This window comes from Galleria mellonella, unplaced genomic scaffold (assembly GCF_026898425.1).
Source record: "Galleria mellonella isolate WM207_F2 unplaced genomic scaffold, CSIRO_AGI_GalMel_v1 utg962, whole genome shotgun sequence".
Taxonomy (NCBI): Eukaryota; Metazoa; Arthropoda; class Insecta; order Lepidoptera; family Pyralidae; genus Galleria; species Galleria mellonella.
This window is the reverse complement of record NW_026442180.1, coordinates 1048899-1069856: the sequence shown is the minus strand read 5'-3', so window position 1 is coordinate 1069856 and position 20958 is coordinate 1048899. Positions and strand designations below refer to the sequence as shown.

Below are 20958 nucleotides of genomic sequence, written 5' to 3'. Positions count from 1 at the left end.
ACCTATAGACATTTGCAAACAAATCTTGCTCACCTTTGACTAGACATTTTTTATAAACAAACAGATGTCCACAAAAGCTACTTACCTGAAAAAAGAGGCAAAAGCACACCCATTGGTAATACTTGTAGATTTTTCTGTCGTTCATATCCTCTTTGCCTTTCTCCCGACTATTCCCGATGCCCGGATACGGCACTTCCACGCCCACCTTCTTGTTGAAGAAACTCTTGAGGGTGTACGTGGAGTGGATCCAACAGTAGGTGTTCAGTACGTCCTCTGGTATGTCCTTCGTGTGGATACAGTCAATCGGGTTGCCCACGTATTGTCTGGTCGTCACAATCAAACTAAACGAGATCAGAAGAATAACCGTAATGGAATAATGTAACCTGAACACCGGCGAATCAATATGTACATAGTTTACTTTGATAAGATTCTTTAAACCTCGGAACACGTCTAACATTGTAAACGCTGGAGTCTTTTGTCCGTTTGATTGCGCGTTACGTCCACTAACATTATTTTTGTCATTTACTCTATTATTGTTCTACAAGCACCAGTGTATTGTTTCACTATGTTCATTAACGTAAGGCACTAAGTATTGGCAGTGTTGTTTCCCGTTAATATATTCTCATGTTGGTGTAGCTTCTTTGGTATTTTTATGAACTTGAGTAGTGAGAGCACTTGTGACATATTTTCTCCGTTTCATCCTTCGTATTTTGATGACTTCACTGGTGATCAGCGTCCATCTTGGTCACGTGTCGTGGCGTGCAGTCATCGGGCCTGGGTTTACTGATTTCGTCGCTGTGCACAGCTGGGGAACGAGTCTTCTAAGAATTAATGTAAACTTTATATTTGGGTCAGTTGCGAGCGTAATTTATGTGAGATTACGCGACTCGACCGGAGCACCTATTTAACGGTGACAATGTCATGAACAGGTTATAATATATTTCTTTTTTAAATTAGAAATTTGTGAAGACAAAATCGGGATGTATTGGAACTATATGTATGTAATTTTACTTTATTTGATATTTATTAGCTGTAAATGTGGTACATAACGGGATGGAATTAATGACAATAAGTAGCTTGCACATTTAGCCAGTTTGGCATGCAACATTTTTATATATAATACATAATATAATGCACCGCCTACGTATTTCTCGGTTTACCCAATGGTTGACTGATAGAGTACACCGTCCGGTGTTAAGTCCGTCAAATGTACATAGAATTTTACTGGGCATTAAAGTTTAAATAAATAAATAAAATAATATGCTATTTATCTATTATTTAGTATTTATTTATCAATTAACGGTTCATTACGTTTTATTTTCTTACAGTTTCTACATCTCAATAGTAAAGACGGAACTTGCAATAAGATTTTAGAAATACATTTTTATATTATATACAAAAGTGAGTCTATTTTTTACCGATTGTTTCAATGTTACATTTTTACCGCCAAATTACGTAATTAAGATTGTTTAAAAAAAAATTTAAAAAATAATTTTATGACCGAAAACGAACTTGATATAGTAGTGATAACTACCTAACAAAGGGGGGAAAGGGATTATTAGTAATGGAGTCTAATTGACCCATTGCTAGCAATACAACCTATCAGGTCGATATCCACGCGGTTCCCCCTGAAAACCGTCGTGGTTAATTTTAGTGGAATTGTCATCTGTCATCCCTCACTGGTGCCCACCAGCGTATCCCGATAGCATAGACAGGGTTACCTTTCCATTATCACTCATTAAAAAAAAACTACCTAATAAAAATAATCATAAATTAGGCCAATTGCTTGGTTAAATATGAATGAATCATATCTATATATATAATATATATATATATATATATATATATATATATATATATATATATATATATATATATATATAATATAAATATGAATGAATCTATATGTTACATTTCTATTATGAAATGATATATTCCAATAATTATTGCGTGATTGAAACATTTCGAAACGGATAGGATTTTAACCAGTACCTTAATGGGGGAAAGGGATTGTTAGTAATGGAGACTGAGAATCCTATTGCTAGCAATATACCCAACCAGGTCGAGCTCCTCGCGGTTCCCCCTGGAAACTATCATGGTTAATTCTTGATGAATTCATCATGATGGGCTAACTGGCCTGTTTTCATTCTCATCTATCACCCTTCGCTGGTGCTCCGCCAGCGTATCCCGATAGCGCAAGCCAGGTTACCATACCATTTTTAACCATAAAAAAACCAGTTCCTTAATTATATATATACATAATTAAAATTAAAATTAAGTCATTGGAAATCTTATCATAGAATAAGTGTAGTTATTCTGAAATTTACGATAATATGATACCCATTCCTATGCTAAGCTATAGATACTTCTTTGTAGTAATCTCTTAAAAAAAAATTCAAAAAGAAATTATAGATACTATATTAAATTTGGTGTGTTTGCATGGCTGTGTTTCAATTTGAAGGGTAGGATATGGCAGTGAAGTTACAGGGTACAGAGGCATACCACATTGGTAATGCATAAAGGGTATCATGGGCGATACAGTATACTCTGGCCATTGTACTATTCATATCTATAGGTGACAATTACCACTTTCAATCAGGTGCCCATCAGCCTGTTTGCCATTTTAAGTTGCATAAAAAAAACTAAATAAAATTTGTCATTCGAATGACAAATTTTTTTTTAAACAAAGCAGTTGGCCATTTAACTGAAGACATCATTCGAAACAATAAAAGTCATGTACATACACAAATCACGGAACGCTTACGAGTAGAATTAAAATATTAAGAAAAAAAAAACACATTAGAACGTTTTAAATGACACTGGCCATATATCAGTTACGCAGACAGCGAAATGTTTATAGGAGTCAGCGCTTCTTTGAAACTATAATAATCGCTGTAAGAAATGAGTCACTTCGCTCATTCATCTTCCTAATTTACAGTTACAGGTTTACATAAGCGTTCATAAATGAAATTGTGATTCTATTGCATACATGAGCTGTACTCTAATTTAGCTTAATGTACTGCTATGAAATAATCTAAGATTTAGTTTCATCACTACATAATATAAAACAAAGTCGCTATCGCTGTCTGCCCGTCCCTATGTATGCTTATATCTTTAAAACTACGTAACGGATATATAAGCGGTTTTTTTAATAGATAGAGTGATTCAAGAGGAAGGTTTATATGCATAATACATGCATAATATTGTAGAGAAACACTGATAAATTAAGAGGTTTCTAATGTGATGTCGTAAATTAATACATTTTTTGCGCTTACACTGCTTACGCAGGCTGAACACCACGAGATAAATCAAAATAATGTACTACAGTGTTTTACATCTTAAAAAGGTCAACAAAAAGTCCGCGATGGTATATGTCTATCTCTCAAGGATAATCTACAATAACTATTTTTTATTCTTTACATTTTACAGGAAAAAATGGCTTATTTACGAAGTGATTTTAAGCAATACAGCATTAATTTTTATCCAATTAAGTACCGTAAATACATTGTCCATTTGATATAGATCAATATGGCCCTTTACAGCATGTAATTTAAATGAATAGTATCAGCATTGCACCCGTGCGAAGCCGGAGCGGGTTGCTAGTTAAAAATAAATGTTAAGTACATGGGACAGATAAAGGAAACACTAGGTGTCATGTCGTATTGCAAAGTCGAAGATATGGCCTGGTATAGAGCTAGAGGTAAGAAATTGTATGAAGTGAACAGGGGGAAACTCTTAAATGAAAAGAGAGAGAAATAATAAATGTATAATTAAATTATGGCCCACAAGAAAGCTACTTCAATTATGGAAAAATCTGATATTTTGATTTAACTAAACTAAACTACTGAATTTATATTAATAAAATATCTATGGGTCAATCTGTAAGCATTTTCATAAATATTAGAATTTTTCAAATCGGTTTACAAGTGATGGGGTTATGAGGTGACAAACATAAAAAAGGAAATACAATTTCCTTCTCTTTGAAGTAAAAAAAAAGTTTTCAATAGAAACAAAATAGGGAAAGGGGGGAAAGGAATTGTTAGTTGTCAAATAGCCCTATTACTAGCAATATACCCTGTCAGGTCGACCTCCACGTGGTTCCCCCTGGAAACCATCGTGACTAATTCTAGTTTAATTCGTCAGGATGGGCTAACTGACCTACTTTCATCTTCATCTGTCATCGCTCACTGGTGCCCCGCCAGTGTATACCGATAGCACAGACGGGGTTACCATACCATTATAACCCATTAAAAAAAAAAAAATAAACAAAATAAGTATTTATCCAATGTGATAAGAAAACAATATAGTTCATACTGACTTGATACTTTTTAGTTTTTTTCTTTTTTTATATCGATAAAAGTCTTACTTATATAATAAGTATGTGGTCTACTCTCTGCCGAGACCACACGCGCTAAAAGTATTTTGAAATAAATTTGTAATTTCAAAATGAGTGGTTAAAAAATGGACTGTCAAATAGAACGGACAAACATCGGTGTTGTCTAATGATGTAACGAATGGGTACGCTTTGTATTCTACGAAATAGCGAGAGAGATGTTAGCTAATCATTTCATTGGAACCATTCATTAGGTTGTCGGTGATTTTCAAGAAAACGTCACGATCATAGCACTGAAGTATTCTTGCGCTTAACTCTTCTTTGCATGATTTTTTTTACTGGTGAAATAAATCAAGGTGATATAATTCATGTTCAATGCTGTCAAATTTTATTTTTTTAACCATTTTTCATTAAAGGAAAAATGGTTAAAAAAATAAATTTGACAGCTATGTTTTTTTTTCTGCAATGGACAATAAAAGGCATCCAGACACGATCAATTTAAAGTGAACTTGTTCTTTTATATAATTTTTGGGCATTTAATGTTATGATGGAAATTTCCACCAGTATGCAAAGAAGGGTTAAAGACAAATGAATAGATAGATATATATTTTATCTTGCATCTCTTACAGCACACAAATAATATTAGATATTGGTACTTACTTAAAAAGATAAATAGATACTCTTTATTGTTTCCTCCATAAGATTACAATAGTAAACTTATAAATACAAACAATTACAAGAAAATATTACACTGAGAAAACAATGGGCGGCCTTAAGAGCGATCTCTTCCAGGCAACCTTTGGATAGAGAATTTTTTTTTATTTTTTTATTAGGTGATAATGAAATAGTCACCCCGCCTGCGCTAACGGTATACGCTGGCGGGGCACCAGTGAAGGATGGTAGGTGAAAATAAAAGCAGGTCAGTTAGCCCATACTAGGGCATATTGCTAGCAATGGAGCTGTCAAACTCCATTGCTAACAATCCCTTTCCCCCCCGGCGGCGGGGTTACCATTCCATTTTCATGTTTACAAAACATACACGTCACAGATCACGTAGTAGTTAATAACGTAGACACAACATAATACTAAAGACAAGAATTTAAGAGACACGACAGTGCGCTATATTTTATATTGATATCTCTGTATTTAAAAAAAAATAACAGTTAATCTTTTAATAACAGTATTTGCTCTGTGGATCTAAATAAGAAATCGTATTGATGGATAGTCCGTCGTGTGGTCCCGGCGTAGAGCGGTCCGCCTTTTCTTTTCTCGTAAATGTCGTAGGAGGCGACTAAAGTACCTTATTGCTCGAGGGATGGACAGCAGCGTTTCTCTTAAAACGTCACCAAAGGCTAACTGTGGTTGCCAACCCATCTACCAAGCGTGACAACTACTGGGAACCCCCCCCCCCCTTCCTTACAGGGAAGTTTTATGTTCAACATGGCTGATATAACAATAATAAATCGCTGAATGGTAAAATTCAAATATAATATAATTAAGTGTCGTGTGGTCCCGGCATAGAATGGACCATATCTCCTTTTCCCGTTTTGTAAGTGGCGACTAAGGGAACTTAATGATCGAGGGATGGGCAGCAGAGTCCCTCTTAAACATCACCAAAACCTAACTGCGGTTGCCAACCCGTCTACCAAGCATGGCAACTGACAAAACCCCTCAATGTCCCCATGACCTATGTACAGGCCACATAGTAATATAGGCGTATGTATTACTTTTAAAAAGTCTATTTACTCGCGCGAAGTCGGGTCGAATTGCTAATGAAGCAGTTGTGTTTGCATGGCTGTGTTTCGGTTTGAAGAGTGGGATATGGCGTGAATTTACTGGGTACAGAAGAATAACACCCGAGTCCTCAGGAATGGCAACGCATGGGGAGGTATCATGGGCGAAACAGTATATTCTGTTATGTCCATGTTACTCATGTCTATAGGCGACGGTTACTACTTTCCATCAGGTGGGCCGTCGGCTTGTTTGCTATTCTAAGTTGTATAAAAAAAAATTGTGTATTAATATAAAAATAGTGTATGGAGCGTCAGTACTGCGGGGCATGCAATCAACCATTGGAATAAACCGATGTGCATACAATATATAAAATAAAACCCAATATATTTGTGGTAGATAATTTCACGCTTGGCGGGGTGAAACGAAAAATTTGAAACATTATATTTGAATAGATGGCGCGTGGTTTTCGAAAATAAACGAAATTTACGACATGAAACATTACTTTTGAAGCCAGCTCAAAAACGCGGACAATCTCAATTTATCTGTACCTATTTTGTTACACACTATCTTAACCTTTACCAGAGGGAGACTTTGTACAAAAGTCGATTGCTCGGGTACCTCTGTCCCATTCGTGTTTCTACCGTGTAGCAGTTGTGTTTGCATGGCTGTGTTTTGGTTTGAAGGGTGGGATATGGCGTGAATTTACAGGGTACAGAGAAATAACAACTGAGTCTTCAGGAATGGCAACGCATGGGGGGTATCATGGGCGAAACAGTATACTCTGTTATGTTCATGATCCTGCTCATGTCTATAGGCGACGGTTACCACTTTCCATCAGGTGGGCAGTCAGCTTGTTTGCCATTCTAAGCTGTATATAAAAAAAAAAACAAATCTACATCGATTTTGATGTTTTTTTTTTTGGATATTTTACAGGTTTACCTCTCATATCGTTTCCATATTGAAGTTATTGGTTTATGAAACAAAATCAGAAATATTAATATAAATCATCATTATCAGCCGTTAACTATCCACTGCTGGGGGAAAGGGATTGTTAGTAATGGGGGCTAACTGACCCACTGCTAGCAATACACCCTATCAGGTCGACCTCCACACGGTTCCCTCCTGGAAATCATTGTGGCTAATTCTAGTGGAATTCGTCACGATGGACTAACTGACCTGCTTTCGTCGTAACCTATCATCTTTAACTGGTGTCAAAAAAAAAAATGTCCACTGCTAAACATAGGCCCCTGTTAATGGGCGGTTTTGCCAGTGGTTGGAACGCTTGGCAGGCGGATTAGCAGCCGTATTTTAGGGATGCTGCTGCCCTATCCCCAACCATGAGTCGCCTCCTACGACATGGCAAAGGAAGGGGTGGTCCAGTCTATTCCGGGACCACACGGCAAAAAAGTAAACTTATTAATAAATAATCAATCAGAAATATTAAAAACTAGTTGTGTCTCGCAGTCTTGCACGCGTAAAACAATACATAAAAAGTTCTGTGTTCCATTCAATAATCTTTACGTGAAAGAGTAACAAACCTCCATTCATCGATTCCCACAAACTTTTACATTTATAATATCAATAGGATTGTTTAATTGACTTTGAAATTTGCAGATTGCCAGATAATTTCGACATTGTCAAACTTCGACAACTAATATTAAAATGAAACGATAATGTATGTCTACCCTCATCTATCAACTGCATAATAGCAGTTTGTCAAAATTAAATGGACGAAGATCTGCCGAAACCGCGGGTAATGACTCGATTAATTTACGACCACTATTCAAAGGAGGCGGAATTCTAATTTCATATTTTTCCATAGAAAAAAAAACGTTATTTAAAATAGCGACAAAATTGATATGGGACCATGGTGAACCCTATTCTTCGCTCCCATATTGATCCCACGTTAAGTGTTCATTCCTTTTGCATACCGAAGTGTGGCAATGTCGCATATATCTGTCAATTTTCAAAGACAATTTAACATTTTTCAATGTTTCTAATTTCAAAAAATTATAAATGTTTAATAAATTGTATGTAAATGTATTTGGTTGATTACTTGAATTGAATTAACATAAGTTTTGTGCTCAGAGGAATTGTTCAATATGATGCCCACAGCCACTTTCTACCATCATACGGCTCGCCATCGACAGGGAGTTCATCCTCATGTCCTACAACCTCAATGGTCGCGTACTGCGCGGTTTCAGAGATGTTTTCTCCCACGAACACTCAGGTTGTGGAATGAGCTCCCTGCCGATGTTTTCCCAAGAGACTACAGCATGGGGTTCTTCAAAAGGAGAGTAAAGAGGTTTCTTCAGGGTCGGCAACGCACGCGTAATACCTCTGGTATTGCAGGTGTTCATAGGCTACGGTAACCACTTACCATCAGGTGGGCCGTATGCTTGTTTGCCACCACAATGGTATAAAAAAAAAGTTATTTATTATTGTAATTGGCATTATTAAAAATTATTTAATAACATAACGCTTTACACATTCTGCAACATCAAACTTTTAACTGTACCTGTGTTTAGGCAAATAAATGACTGATTTATTATTTAAAAAATACTCTGCTAGTGTTTACTAGCATGCATCATCAAAATCATCAATTTTCATAATACAAAATGATGATAATGAAAGTTTTTAAAACTAAAACTAAAACTAAACACATGCAATTGCAATACTTATCATCAATCGAGTGATTAATTACCACTTTAGCACTTTTCCTTAAGAACTTTCATTATCATCATTTTGTATTATGAAAATTGATGATTTTGACTTAATTAATGATACAAAATGATGTATGACACAAGTACGTATTGTTAAGCAGAAAAAGTTGAATGAGAGATAAACATTACATCTTTCTTACATAGTAAATACTTTATAAAGATAAATTCAAAGAGAAATGACAACTTTAATAGTGCCATGAATAAAAGAGGACCATCTTGGGGGTAATGCTAAACTTCTCTAAACTTTTATTAATAAAACTTGGAATGGACATGAATTGAAGGTTGATAGATAAAGTTGATTGTCACCTGTAGACATGAACAGTACTTTGGATATTATACAATACAAAAATAATCATCTAATTCGGTTCAGAACTAACAGAGATATCGCATAAAAAAATATAAACGAAAGTATGAATTTGATAAAAATTAATGAAATATTTTTGTAAAATTCATAATAAGGATGTGATAATGCATCGCAGATTATTATTTTTCAACCGATTTAAAAAAAGGAGGTGTTCAATTCAGCTGTATTTTTTTTATTTTATTAACTACTTTTTGAACTCCTGTTATTTATAAACCGATTTGGATTATTTAACTGTAAGAATATACATAGATTGGTTGCATAGATTTTTTATCAAAAGCAGTTCAATAGTTTGTTTTTTTAATCAAAATTTTTCCAAAACTAATTTTTTACAATTGTAGCCGGTTTTTTTAATGGAACTAAATCTGCTATTGTTATACAAGTTTTTTTATAACATTCTCAATAAACAACTTTTAAATCAATGTTATACTTTAGAAAATAAAATATATTTGATAGAGGAAATGGCAAACTGGAAAAAGCATCGAAACCTCTCGTAAGCTCAAGGTCACGAAATCCCTTCGTTTGTATTTGGGGTCCGATAACGTATCTCGGAAATGGAAGTGGTCAGTTGTCGAGGGTTTCCGTAAGTTTTCAATGGCGGTGGCAGCCTTCTCGAGGAAACGCGGAATACGCCCGTCACTTATATATTTCTCTGATAATGTTGGCACTTTATCAATCTGGAATATTCTTTCTTTTACTAATATTACAGTATAAAGAATTACTGTGGTAAGTTAATGTTATTTAATGGCATTTAGGCTACTTCATAAGTGTGCATTTCAGAAATTGGAAAATCAATTAAAAAGATTACTCCTAGAGTATGAATCAAGATAAAACATACACTAAATTTTAAGTAAGACATTTCTTTTATATAACTTAGAATGGCAAACAAGCTGACGGCCCACTTGATGGAAAGTGGTAACGGTCACCTAGAGACATAAGCAGTACCATGGTCATAATAGAGTATACTGTTTCGCCCATGACACCCCCCATGCGTTTCCATTCCTGAGGACTCAGGTGTTATTCCTCTGTACCCAGTAAATTCACGCCATATCCCACCCTTCAAACCGAAACACAGCCATGCAAACACAGCTGCTTCAAGGTTGAAACACGAATGGGATTCATTCAGAGACATTCAGGAATACTATTGTAAAAACTGCAAGCTGAGTTACCATTCTATTTTCACACATTATAATAAAATACATAGGTTACTTTTTAAAGCTGTAAAACATCTCTTTTCTATAAGCATAATAAACATATATTATTATTGTTTCATTGGATAAAATTAAATTATATTAAATTAACGCAATGTAAATATAAATGAGTTACTTTTCTCTGCTTGCAGCTCTACTATTCACGGGATATCTATGAAATTTTACATAAAGCTCTTTTTTATTCATGAGCTAATATAGGATTTCTGCGGTAGAGAACGCGGCAATCTGTCTGGGAATGAATGAACGCATTCAAAATTGTTTTTTAATGTTGGTAGTAAAATTATTGCATAAAAGTATTTATTCATATTCTTATTACTTATGTAATTATGTGCTGAATATATCACAAAATATTCCTTATTTATTTTGTAAACTTATGGCATATTGTTTTAAAATAAGGGAGGTTTTGAATTTGTCTAATTTTTTTTTGTATTTTATTAATTTTAATGACTTATTTCGTTAATTACGTTACCTATAGATAAATTATAAGTAGATATTGTTAAAATTAGAAGGTATCAATAAACCTCCAAAATAAGTATATATTAACAGTTTCACTTGTGGTGGAGGCCTGTTTTGGCTAATATTAAAAAAAAATGAACAACAAATGTTATATTAATTAAAAAACAACTACACATTTTTTTTTATTTAATCCTGTGGCAACTCTCAAAACAATTTTTTTTTCGACTTCTGTGTACCATGACTGTTGTCACTGAATTTTTTAAAGTATAAATTCCAAATATTGTCTGTTGATTTTTGTTTACATAATATCGCAAAAAACTTCCATAATAGATCTCATTAGATATACTTAACAAAATAGAAAATAAATCAGATGAACTGAGAATCTCCTCCCTTTGGAGTTTCTTAATTAATGCCGTGATACGAAACAATGGGAACATCACAAGTCCGTTAGGGAGTTTATGGCACAGTGGAAGACCATAACCCATTTATTCTGTGATCCATATGTTACAACGAGTTTCATAGTGACGGGAGTATATAAACGGTTTTATACCCAATCGTTTTGAATATAAAGTCTCAATTAGAACACAAACTGTTTTCATGAGGGTAATCACCTCTTTAATATCGCTAATCTGATCTCCATATGGTTGGCACTACGATATTTGCATGGACCCGTGAATACGATGGGAGTGATCGCTCCTTTGTTTATTTAATGATTAACTTCTTAAAGCGTATTTACTTCTCTATCGTCTACAGGATTAAATCAAAATCGTTAATATTCATTTGAGGCAATTTACTGATTTTTTTTCTCGCACTATGTATATATTTAAAAAAAAAAAAAGTAGTAAAGTAACTGCAAAAACGTTCAGGTATTTATTAAAAGAATTTTATTGCGGAACAATACAAGAGTCTACTTAATAATACCATATATATTAAGTCTTATTAGTTATTTAATAAAAGTTTTACTTAGATCGGGACTAGATGGCGCTGTGTAACATGTCTAGTGAATAAATGAATGAGTATACTTTATTGCATATATGTAGGTAATAAAAAAAGCAATTAATAAATGTAACGATACTATTATATAAGACCTGTATGTAATGCGCTCTTGTTGCTAAACCAATCTTTTCAAGACAAGCTTAGGGTAGTGGTATTTATTTACTTTAGTATGTCTATCTATCCTATTTAAGAGCTGCGCTCTTATCGGTGGAGCTCTTGCCACTCACTACGATTTTCAGCGAGTCTCTTCACCTTTTTAATACGACACGACACCAACTCCTTCCTTGATCTGCCTAATGTAACTATGTCTCGGTCTCCCTCTTCCCCTCCTTCCTTCTATATTACCTTCTATTATAATGTTCATAAGTTCGTCGTGTCGTATCAAATGTCCCAACATTTTTCCCCTTCTGTCCTCAATAGTTCTAATAATTTGTCTTTTTTCCTTAACCCTAAGTAGGACCTCTTCATTGCTAATTCGATCCCTCCAGCTAATTTTCTCCATCCTTCTCCAGCACTTTAGTATGATATGAACAAAATATTTTTTCTTTTTTCGATCTGTCTCTTTGGAGATGTTCAGTTGCCCTGATAGAAGTCTTTTAAAAGGACATTAATGTTTTTGGTTTCAGAACATATTATGAGACTAATATACAATTAAACCTAATCTCCTATTGGAGTAGACAGAAATAATACAATTGGATGTATTTGCCTCCAACTTGCTGGAGTTTCGTCGAGTGACCACAGAGTATTTGTGTTCAAACGTTTTTTGTTTCAGTTAAATATTTTTATATTATTTTTTGTTTAATATCTTTGTGTAATATTCCTTTTTTATATGTTATTGTACTCATAATTTCCTGGGTGAGCGTATTGGAAGACTGTAAGGCTCACCCAGATGTAATAAATAAATAAATACAATCGAAACAATACAAACTTCGATTCAGAGTTATTTTGTTTCCTCCACATTTATCTATCTATTCTTAGGGAAAGGAACTGTTAATTGTTTACTGGAGTTGCTAGTTTCTATTGCCCAGTATATTTGGTCTAGTCTCGATCATGCCACTTTTCATTCTAAGAAATTCGTCACAATGTATTAACTGCCCTAAATCCATCCCTGTCTATTTTATTAAACTGGGAGTTATTTTTGAAAAATCCATATCGCTGGTTATTTAATTAGAATTATTTTGTTTAATTCCGCTACCATTAGTATGTGTGCGACTGGCAACACTCAAAGATCGAATACTATTGTTATTACCAAATTTTCTACAACCTTCCATATTAACCACTAGCGGCCCGTCCCGGCGTCGCACGGGTGGACATTTTTAACATTTCCCTTCACTGCTCTGCTCCTATTGATAGTAGCGTGATGAAAAGTATACTATAACCTGCCCAGGAGTATAAAGAATAATTGTACCAAGTTTCGTTAAAATCCGTCGAGTAGTTTTTGTTTCTATAATGAACATACAGAAATTGTACTGATTGCATTTTTGGTATCAGTATCGATCACTAATCATCCCCTGATAGTTATTTTAAAAATATAATTCATGTACAGAATTGACCTCTCTACAGATTTATTATAAGTATAGATTAATCCCCGACTGCCATTTCGTCCACGCATGTTTTGGGACAGGTGTGTCATCCTTATTGTATATGCTATTGTATACTGTTATTTTTGTTGAGTGTACCATTCCATCTTAATCCATTTAAAAGTCCATCTATTCATAATTCATATGCCCACTATGGCTTTTATAAAACCCAATTTCTATTCCGAGTATTTCACTACACAATATTTAATCACGTCAGTTACGTACATTTATAATATTAAGCGTAGAATGGAACGCATTCATATTAGTGAAACGAAAAAAGCTTCAGAATTACATTTACAGTAAATCATAAAGTTAGATCATTTATTTTGTAGTTTGGGGTACAATAAAAAATTTGACGTCTTAATTTCTAGATAGGTTCGCGTTTGATCTTACCTAATTTGATGGTATGTAATAAATATCAGAGATCTTCTATAGATTTATCACCTTATTCGTAAAAACTGAATATTATAGTTTTAAAAATGACTGTAATAGATTTGTTTTTTTGACTTGGAATCCTAGATGTTTGACATTTTTATGAAGAACAAGGAATTACATAGAAGGAATGATAAAATAAAAACTGTAAATCATATGGTTGCCTCCTTTCTTCTTATACAAATATAATTAATAAAAAGAGGACGAAAGATAGACTAAGTTGCTATTTTTATCAATTCATAGCAGGCTAGTACAGAAAGTAGGTTTTTTTTAAATAAAATACATCTTACATTACTCGCTGTGTGCACTGTATTATATCCAAAGAACATTTAAAATCAGTTATATTTTTTTTGTGTTAAAAAAAAAACAAAGAAAAAATATCAAATCGTAATATTAATTTAGATGATGAATTGATAATGAAAAATGTTTAGAAAAAAGCGATCATAGATAAAATAAATGCCACAGAATAATTAACGTAATATCCATAGAGTACGCGTCAGTGACCGCGGGAACAGAGTTGGCAAGCGCGCCAAACTGACGCACTCCAATTATATAGAATTATTCATTCACAAAACCGGCCCGGCGATGTCTTTATTTACACGTACATACATCAAGTGGGAGTAATTGGAGAATAGATTATAGAATTTGTCTTTTTAAATATTTTAATCTGTGTAAATGTCCGGGAATTAGGATAATTTATCGACAGGCTGAGTCACTTTGTAATTTTTGTTTTTAGGTTAGGTGATGGTAACAGTCAAGCGAAGAGGAAAGAGATTTTTAGCAATGGAGTTTGACAGCCCCATTGTTAGCAATATACCCTGTTAGGTCGATCTCCACGTGGTTCCCCCTGGAAATCATCGTGAACAATTCTTGTTGAATTCGTCACGATGGGCTAACTGACCTGCTTCATCCTCACCTATCATCTCTCACTGGTGTCCCGCTAGTGTATACCGTATCCATTATCAACCATTAAAAAAAATACAGTCAAGCTATTGTTTTTTGTGCTTATAAAGCTGGATTCACACTATAACGGCGAGCACGGTTTGGTTTCAGTGCGGTCTTGATGTAATAAGGCTGGATCAACATTACAATATCGATCTCGATTCGTTCTTGATCTTGTCTTGGTATAGTTAAGTTGAAACAGTTCGAGATTGATCGTGGCCGGAACGGAATGTGACTAGACTGTAATATAAATACACATATTGGAATCGATTCAGATGCGTTATTTCTTTAAATTATTTGTTAATCTAATGTTTTAAATATTAAATTTTTCGAATTTACTGATTTTTTGTGATAATTTTGACAATCATTAATATATATATATATATATATATATATATATATATATATATATATATATATATATATATATATATATATATATATATATATATATATATATATATATATATATATATATATATATATATCTATAAATATAAATGTATGTATACTAAATTTTATAATGATTCGTTGAGTCGTTCACTCGTCAAGAGGTAACAAACGTTCGCATTTATCAATATAACTTTAAAGCATTATTTTTAACGGATACAACTGTCCAAATGTCAATCTTGACAGTCGGAAATGGCGGCACTTGCCAGAAATAATGACAACTGACATCGTAAGAGCATTTAGCGTTAGGTTGAAACTTAAATATAGGTTCACACTACATTGATACACAGAAACCAAAGACATGCAATCAGAGACTACAACGCGGCACCGAAAATAAAACACGTTCAAGCAAATTGTGCACTATTTTTAATCAGTCAGTGGTGTTTGTTCTGAAATATTCTTATTTTTTTTTTAAATAAGTATATAATCTAGACAAGAAATTTCATATTTTCATTTCCCCACAAGCCCTGTTCTAAGTTTCGTTTTAATAATTTTTATTTAAAATGATTTAATTAATACGACCAAATAATGTAGTCTTCTGTATTTTTTTAATATCAGACAGACTGTATGTTTGTTTGACGCCTTTGTGACCAGAAAAAATATAATAAAGTAAAAAAATCGATCTTATTTTTAAGTAATATCGAAAACAATTAAGATTACGTAACCAATTTTAATATTTCCTTTTACAATAGGTAGGATTAATTCATGTATGTATTAATGATTGAAGCTACATTTTTCGTTATAAAGCAAAAAAAATACTTATTGCATCAATATTTTTATCCTGCCTAATGTATCTACAAAACGTCTCTTCGTACATCGATGTATGCTTGTACTCACAATTAGAAGTTATTATTTTTACGCAATATCAAAGATATATTTGTTAAGCAGGCAGAATAACTTTGTTAAGTGTGAATATTGTACGCGAACGTGCATCTTTGGCTTATTTGTATATCGATGGGCTACGATTGTCATTTTAGACGAACTATCTGATGATTTTGACTTATCCTATCCTCTTGATAACAGTCATTAGTCAATCAAAGCCATCTTTTTACTATATCTCCATTAGTTCAGAATTTGGAATATGTTTGAAAAACAAATTGATCATTTCTTGATATTCGATTCATATTGGTTAAAGCCTACAAATTGTGATTTATTTTTGAAATTATTTTTCGTTAGGTATTTTAATTGACCTTGTTTTTTTTTACTTCATATATTTTTTTAATTATAGAATACACACCTATATATGATTTTGTGAAAAAAAATCAAATCTAAAGATTTCGAAAATGTTTCTACACTCAAAGATTTAACACAAAACCATGTAGATTTATCGAACCGTAACATATAAAATGCCAATTGATTTATATAAAAGGTGAAAGTATGAATGTATGAATGCAAAGTCTCCCAATGTCGGTATTTCTGAAGTCATAAAAATGCCAATGCTGCCACCATTTGAGAAACATACACCCATCCGGTGTCGTTGACTTACTGTAGGAACAAATAAGTAAAGGTACCGCCTTTACTTATTTGTTCACGTTGAATGGAACATTTGTACGCGATGTACTTAGAGTTTTATTACTATGGATTTTGCGTTTCAATTTAAAATTCTTGTTAACTGTTCACTGCTGGACATAGGCCCTCCCCCTATCGGGGACTTTGTCAATAGCCAATATTGGCAGGCGGATTGGCAACCCCAGTTAGACTTTAGTGGTATTTTAAGAGGGACGCTGCCGTCCAATATTCGCCCTCCCTTAGTCGCCTCTTACGACACCTACAGGATAGGAAATGGTAGCTTATTCTATGCCGGGACCACATGGCTATATATTGCACCTTATATACACAGGTTCTATATAAGGTGCAATAAAATTTAATTAATATTGTAATTAATTGTAATTATTATAAATTATAATTATAATAATCTTTAGTAATATTATACATGTGTAAAAGTGTGTTTATTTGTTTGTTGCCATTCTAAGTTGTATAAAAAAAAAAAGAAAGAAAAAAAGAGCACGGGCGGGACAATTCTATTTTTGTCTTATAAAAGGTATAAATATTTTACGATTGCAGGATTCCTAACTCATCACGATCTTTTTTAAGATGTAAATGGATACAAGAATATTAAAATATGTTGTAACTCTCATGTAGTTAGAAATCCTATCAATAAATCAATAAACGCTTAGAGGCTATTACAAAATTTCACCACTGTACGTAGATTGGACACGGAAATGCGTGTGATGCAACGTTCCCGCCAAATAAAAAAACATCAAAGAGATTGCTTATTATACAAATAAATATATTAGGCCCATAAATATATTAACGAACTAAACATAAGTTCCAATTAGTAAAATACAAATAGAAGACAGACAAATGATTGCGGTTTTATGTTTGACTCGAAGGCTGAATGTCAAATGCTTATAAGAGATTGGCAATAATAATACTGTTACAGCATCTAGGTCACTAATGCAGAGAATAAATTAAGTACATATAGATAGATAGATACTCTTTATTGTTTCCTCCATAAGATTACAATAGTAAACTGGTGACTTGTAACAAGTTCTTCTAAACCTACCGCAAGAACCAGTCTCCCACAAAATTGGTCTTCATATCAAATTGTACCTCAAGTTGTCACTTTATTCTACCTTTTGTGAAGAGAAAATAAACTATTCATTTATTCATTCAAAACTTATTATAAATATAAACAATGACAAGAAAATATTACACCAAGAAAACAATGGGCGACCTTATCGCTAAGAGCGATCTCTTCCAGGCAACCTTTGGATGGAGACGAATAATTATAAACAGTTCGATTGGAGGCACGAAACTCTGTTTGTTTTTTAAATGCATATAGTATATATATATATATATATATATATATATATATATATATATATATATATATATATATATATATATATATATATATATATATATATATATATATATATATATATATATATATATATATATATATATATATATATATATATATATATATATATATATATAGCCACTTGTATATTCCTTCATAGCATATCCCCATAAACTGTTCTGAGATCGGCAAAAATTTCACGGCCATAGTTTCGAGAGAAACTTGATTACGACGCGCTGCTCTTCAACGGAAGCGGGCTATGGACGGGGTTTCGTTAGTCTAAACAATATAGACCAGAACTTGTTGTTTTCTACTATTGATGAACACTTTTATACGAACTTTCCGCAGATTGATTCATAGGTTCTAAACAATATAAGTTGTTGTTTTTCTACTATTGAAGAGCCCCGCGATTGATTATGGTTTCACCTTATTGGAAGCGATAATGTAATCTAAGATGGAGCTCGCAGATTCAGGGATAGCCTATTCACCTTTGCCTTGATGTAGATTATATTTGGATGGAAAAACATAAGCAGGGAGACAGTTTCACTCCTTGGCTGTACGCATGATGAAGGAAGATGCAAAGCGCTTCGTGTATCAAGTTATGGTTTTAAATACCTCTATTTTATATCCAACTTAATACTGTTTTTATGTATCTTAGAATGGCAAACAAGCTGACGACCCACCTGATGGAAAGTGGTAACTGTCGCCTATAGACCTGAGCAGTACCATGGACATAACAGAGTACACTGTTTCGCCCATGAGTTGGCATTCCTGAAGACTCAGGTGTTATTTCTCTATATCCTGTAAATTCACTGACATATCCCACCCTTCAAACCGAAACACAGCCATGCAAACACAACTGCTTCACGCTATAAACATGACTGAGACAGAGGTGTCCAAGCAAACGACTTTTGAACAAAGTCTCCCTCTGGTAATAATCTTTTACTTTTAAAGTTTTATTTTTTGTGTAAATTCCTTTGTATCCCATATAATGGACAATCAATGGCTGAAGTCAATCATTATGACGGATGGTCGTCATATAGAATATTATCTGTAAAAATATTGGAATAATAAATTGTTAAATAAATAAATTAAATATTCTGTAAAAAAAAAAATACAGACTGTACGGCTCAGTTCCTTAGCCTTTCCCCTTGTAAATAAATAACGATTTGTACTTAGTAATGATTTCGTCGTAACTAAATTAAAATTTTCTAAAACATTTTAAAATTGTGTAACAAGATTCACATGATCGATTGAGAGATAAAGAGTAGGACAAACAAATCAACAAATATGAAATCTTATTGACCTTACTACTAGACCCGATCCCGTAAAAAATCGTACCATTTGCAGACAGCTTAAAGAACTTAAGATCACCCGTGCCGTCTTCAAAGACAGAGAGAAATCATAAAATTAAAGTAATTGTAAACATTTTCCATTGTTCAGTCAACCGTATGCTAAGAACAGACCGCCCTGCTGTGTTCTGAGAAAATGTACTTGCTGTATTTGATTCGGTTGTAAGTATTTAACGTACGTATATGATTCACGTGGTATATTTTGAAGTGTCTCTGAGGAATCCGCCGTTTCCGCCGACAAGATGAATAATGTTTCTGTGACGCCAAAGTTGCATGCGACGGAATTGCGCTAAGACGTTCTTTTGTTTTATATCCGATATACTCGAAAAATACTTTCAGCACGGGATTTAAAAGTTAATCGATAAAAAAACTTAAATCATGTTACACGTCATCGGATGTCAACAAACGTAACAAATAGAGATGATTAATCAAAGAAAAAAATATTTAAATTTTTTAACTATCTTAATGTTATAATAATATAATAAGTACATTGCTTTGCGTAAAACACGATAAAACAATAAATTTAATTCATTGTATGAAGTCCGAACTAACTTAATATAAATTTCTCTTTAAGCAATAGACAATTTGTTATACTTTTTAAAGCGTATGGCTGCCAGTGTTTACATACTTCACTCTTTTTAATCCCTACATGTCTAAGGACACAATGTCATGCAGCCAAGACTCGATTTGAATACCTCGTGTAAATCGATCGACTTACGAACGCAGCTGAAGGAACACTGTTATGGTTTCCTATTAAGAATTACAAGGAAAGAAGCGTTAACATATAAAAATACATATAGTATCTTAATTACAGGTTCCTTTCTTTTTACAAGTTTTTCTTTTTTTAGTGTGCAAGTGTTTCCGTTAAAAATTTGCAATCTATTATGTAAGTTTTATGACAATACAATATCACAGATAATATAATACTATGACAATATTATGGTACCATCGAGCTAGTCTGATGATGAAGACAAAAGGTGTCCATAAGAACTGGTAAACGATGATAAATCCATCATATTTGGGCTCGTTTCTATGTATATTTTTGCCAAAAACTATAACTCTGTAACCCAACCGCCTCTGAGCACCAATTTGAAGTCTGATGAAGAAGCATATGAAGGTTTGTTTTGAATATTTTTTTTAAGTACATTTTGGGCAAATATTAAACAATGCTGGAGTTCTCTAGAATATCATTGTCACAATTCCTTATAAATGAGCATAAGTCTCCTGCCATCTCACAGTGACCAAATGGCCTGTTAGAGATTTATTTTGAATTCTCATATAAAAAACCGAGTTCAATTTTGACAAAATTAATGTGGAAATTACAGAGAAAATACTCTTTTGATAAAAAAAAGTCCTCAAAATGAGCTCAGGTGGTCTACCATGAAATGAAATTCCGAAATTTCGGACTCAATTTTGTGTTTTTGTTTTTACCAAAATCAGATCAATAAATGGAGTTTTACATTTCGTTCGTCATACATCCTATCATAAAAGTATAAAGGAACAATATTTTAACATTTCTAAT

The 20958-nt window shown here is 33.2% G+C and overlaps 1 protein-coding gene across 9 annotated transcripts in view; it reads right to left on the bottom strand.

Annotated features, from left to right (window-relative positions):
- The window catches only part of LOC113522883 (innexin shaking-B), a 174655-nt gene that overhangs the window by 39354 nt on the left and 114343 nt on the right, over positions 1 to 20958 (bottom strand). For 4 of the 9 annotated variants that reach the window (XM_052902880.1, XM_052902881.1, XM_052902877.1 and 1 more), the window contains exon 2: positions 86 to 821. The exons of 1 other annotated variant lie outside the window; for it this stretch is intronic. In XM_052902880.1, the coding sequence (XP_052758840.1) occupies positions 86 to 457 (372 nt within the window). In that variant the 5' untranslated portion in view covers positions 458 to 821. Of the gene's footprint in view, positions 1 to 85; positions 901 to 20958 lie in introns of all 9 variants that reach the window. 4 more of the 9 variants (XM_052902882.1, XM_052902884.1, XM_052902876.1 and 1 more) reach the window with 3 other exon arrangements.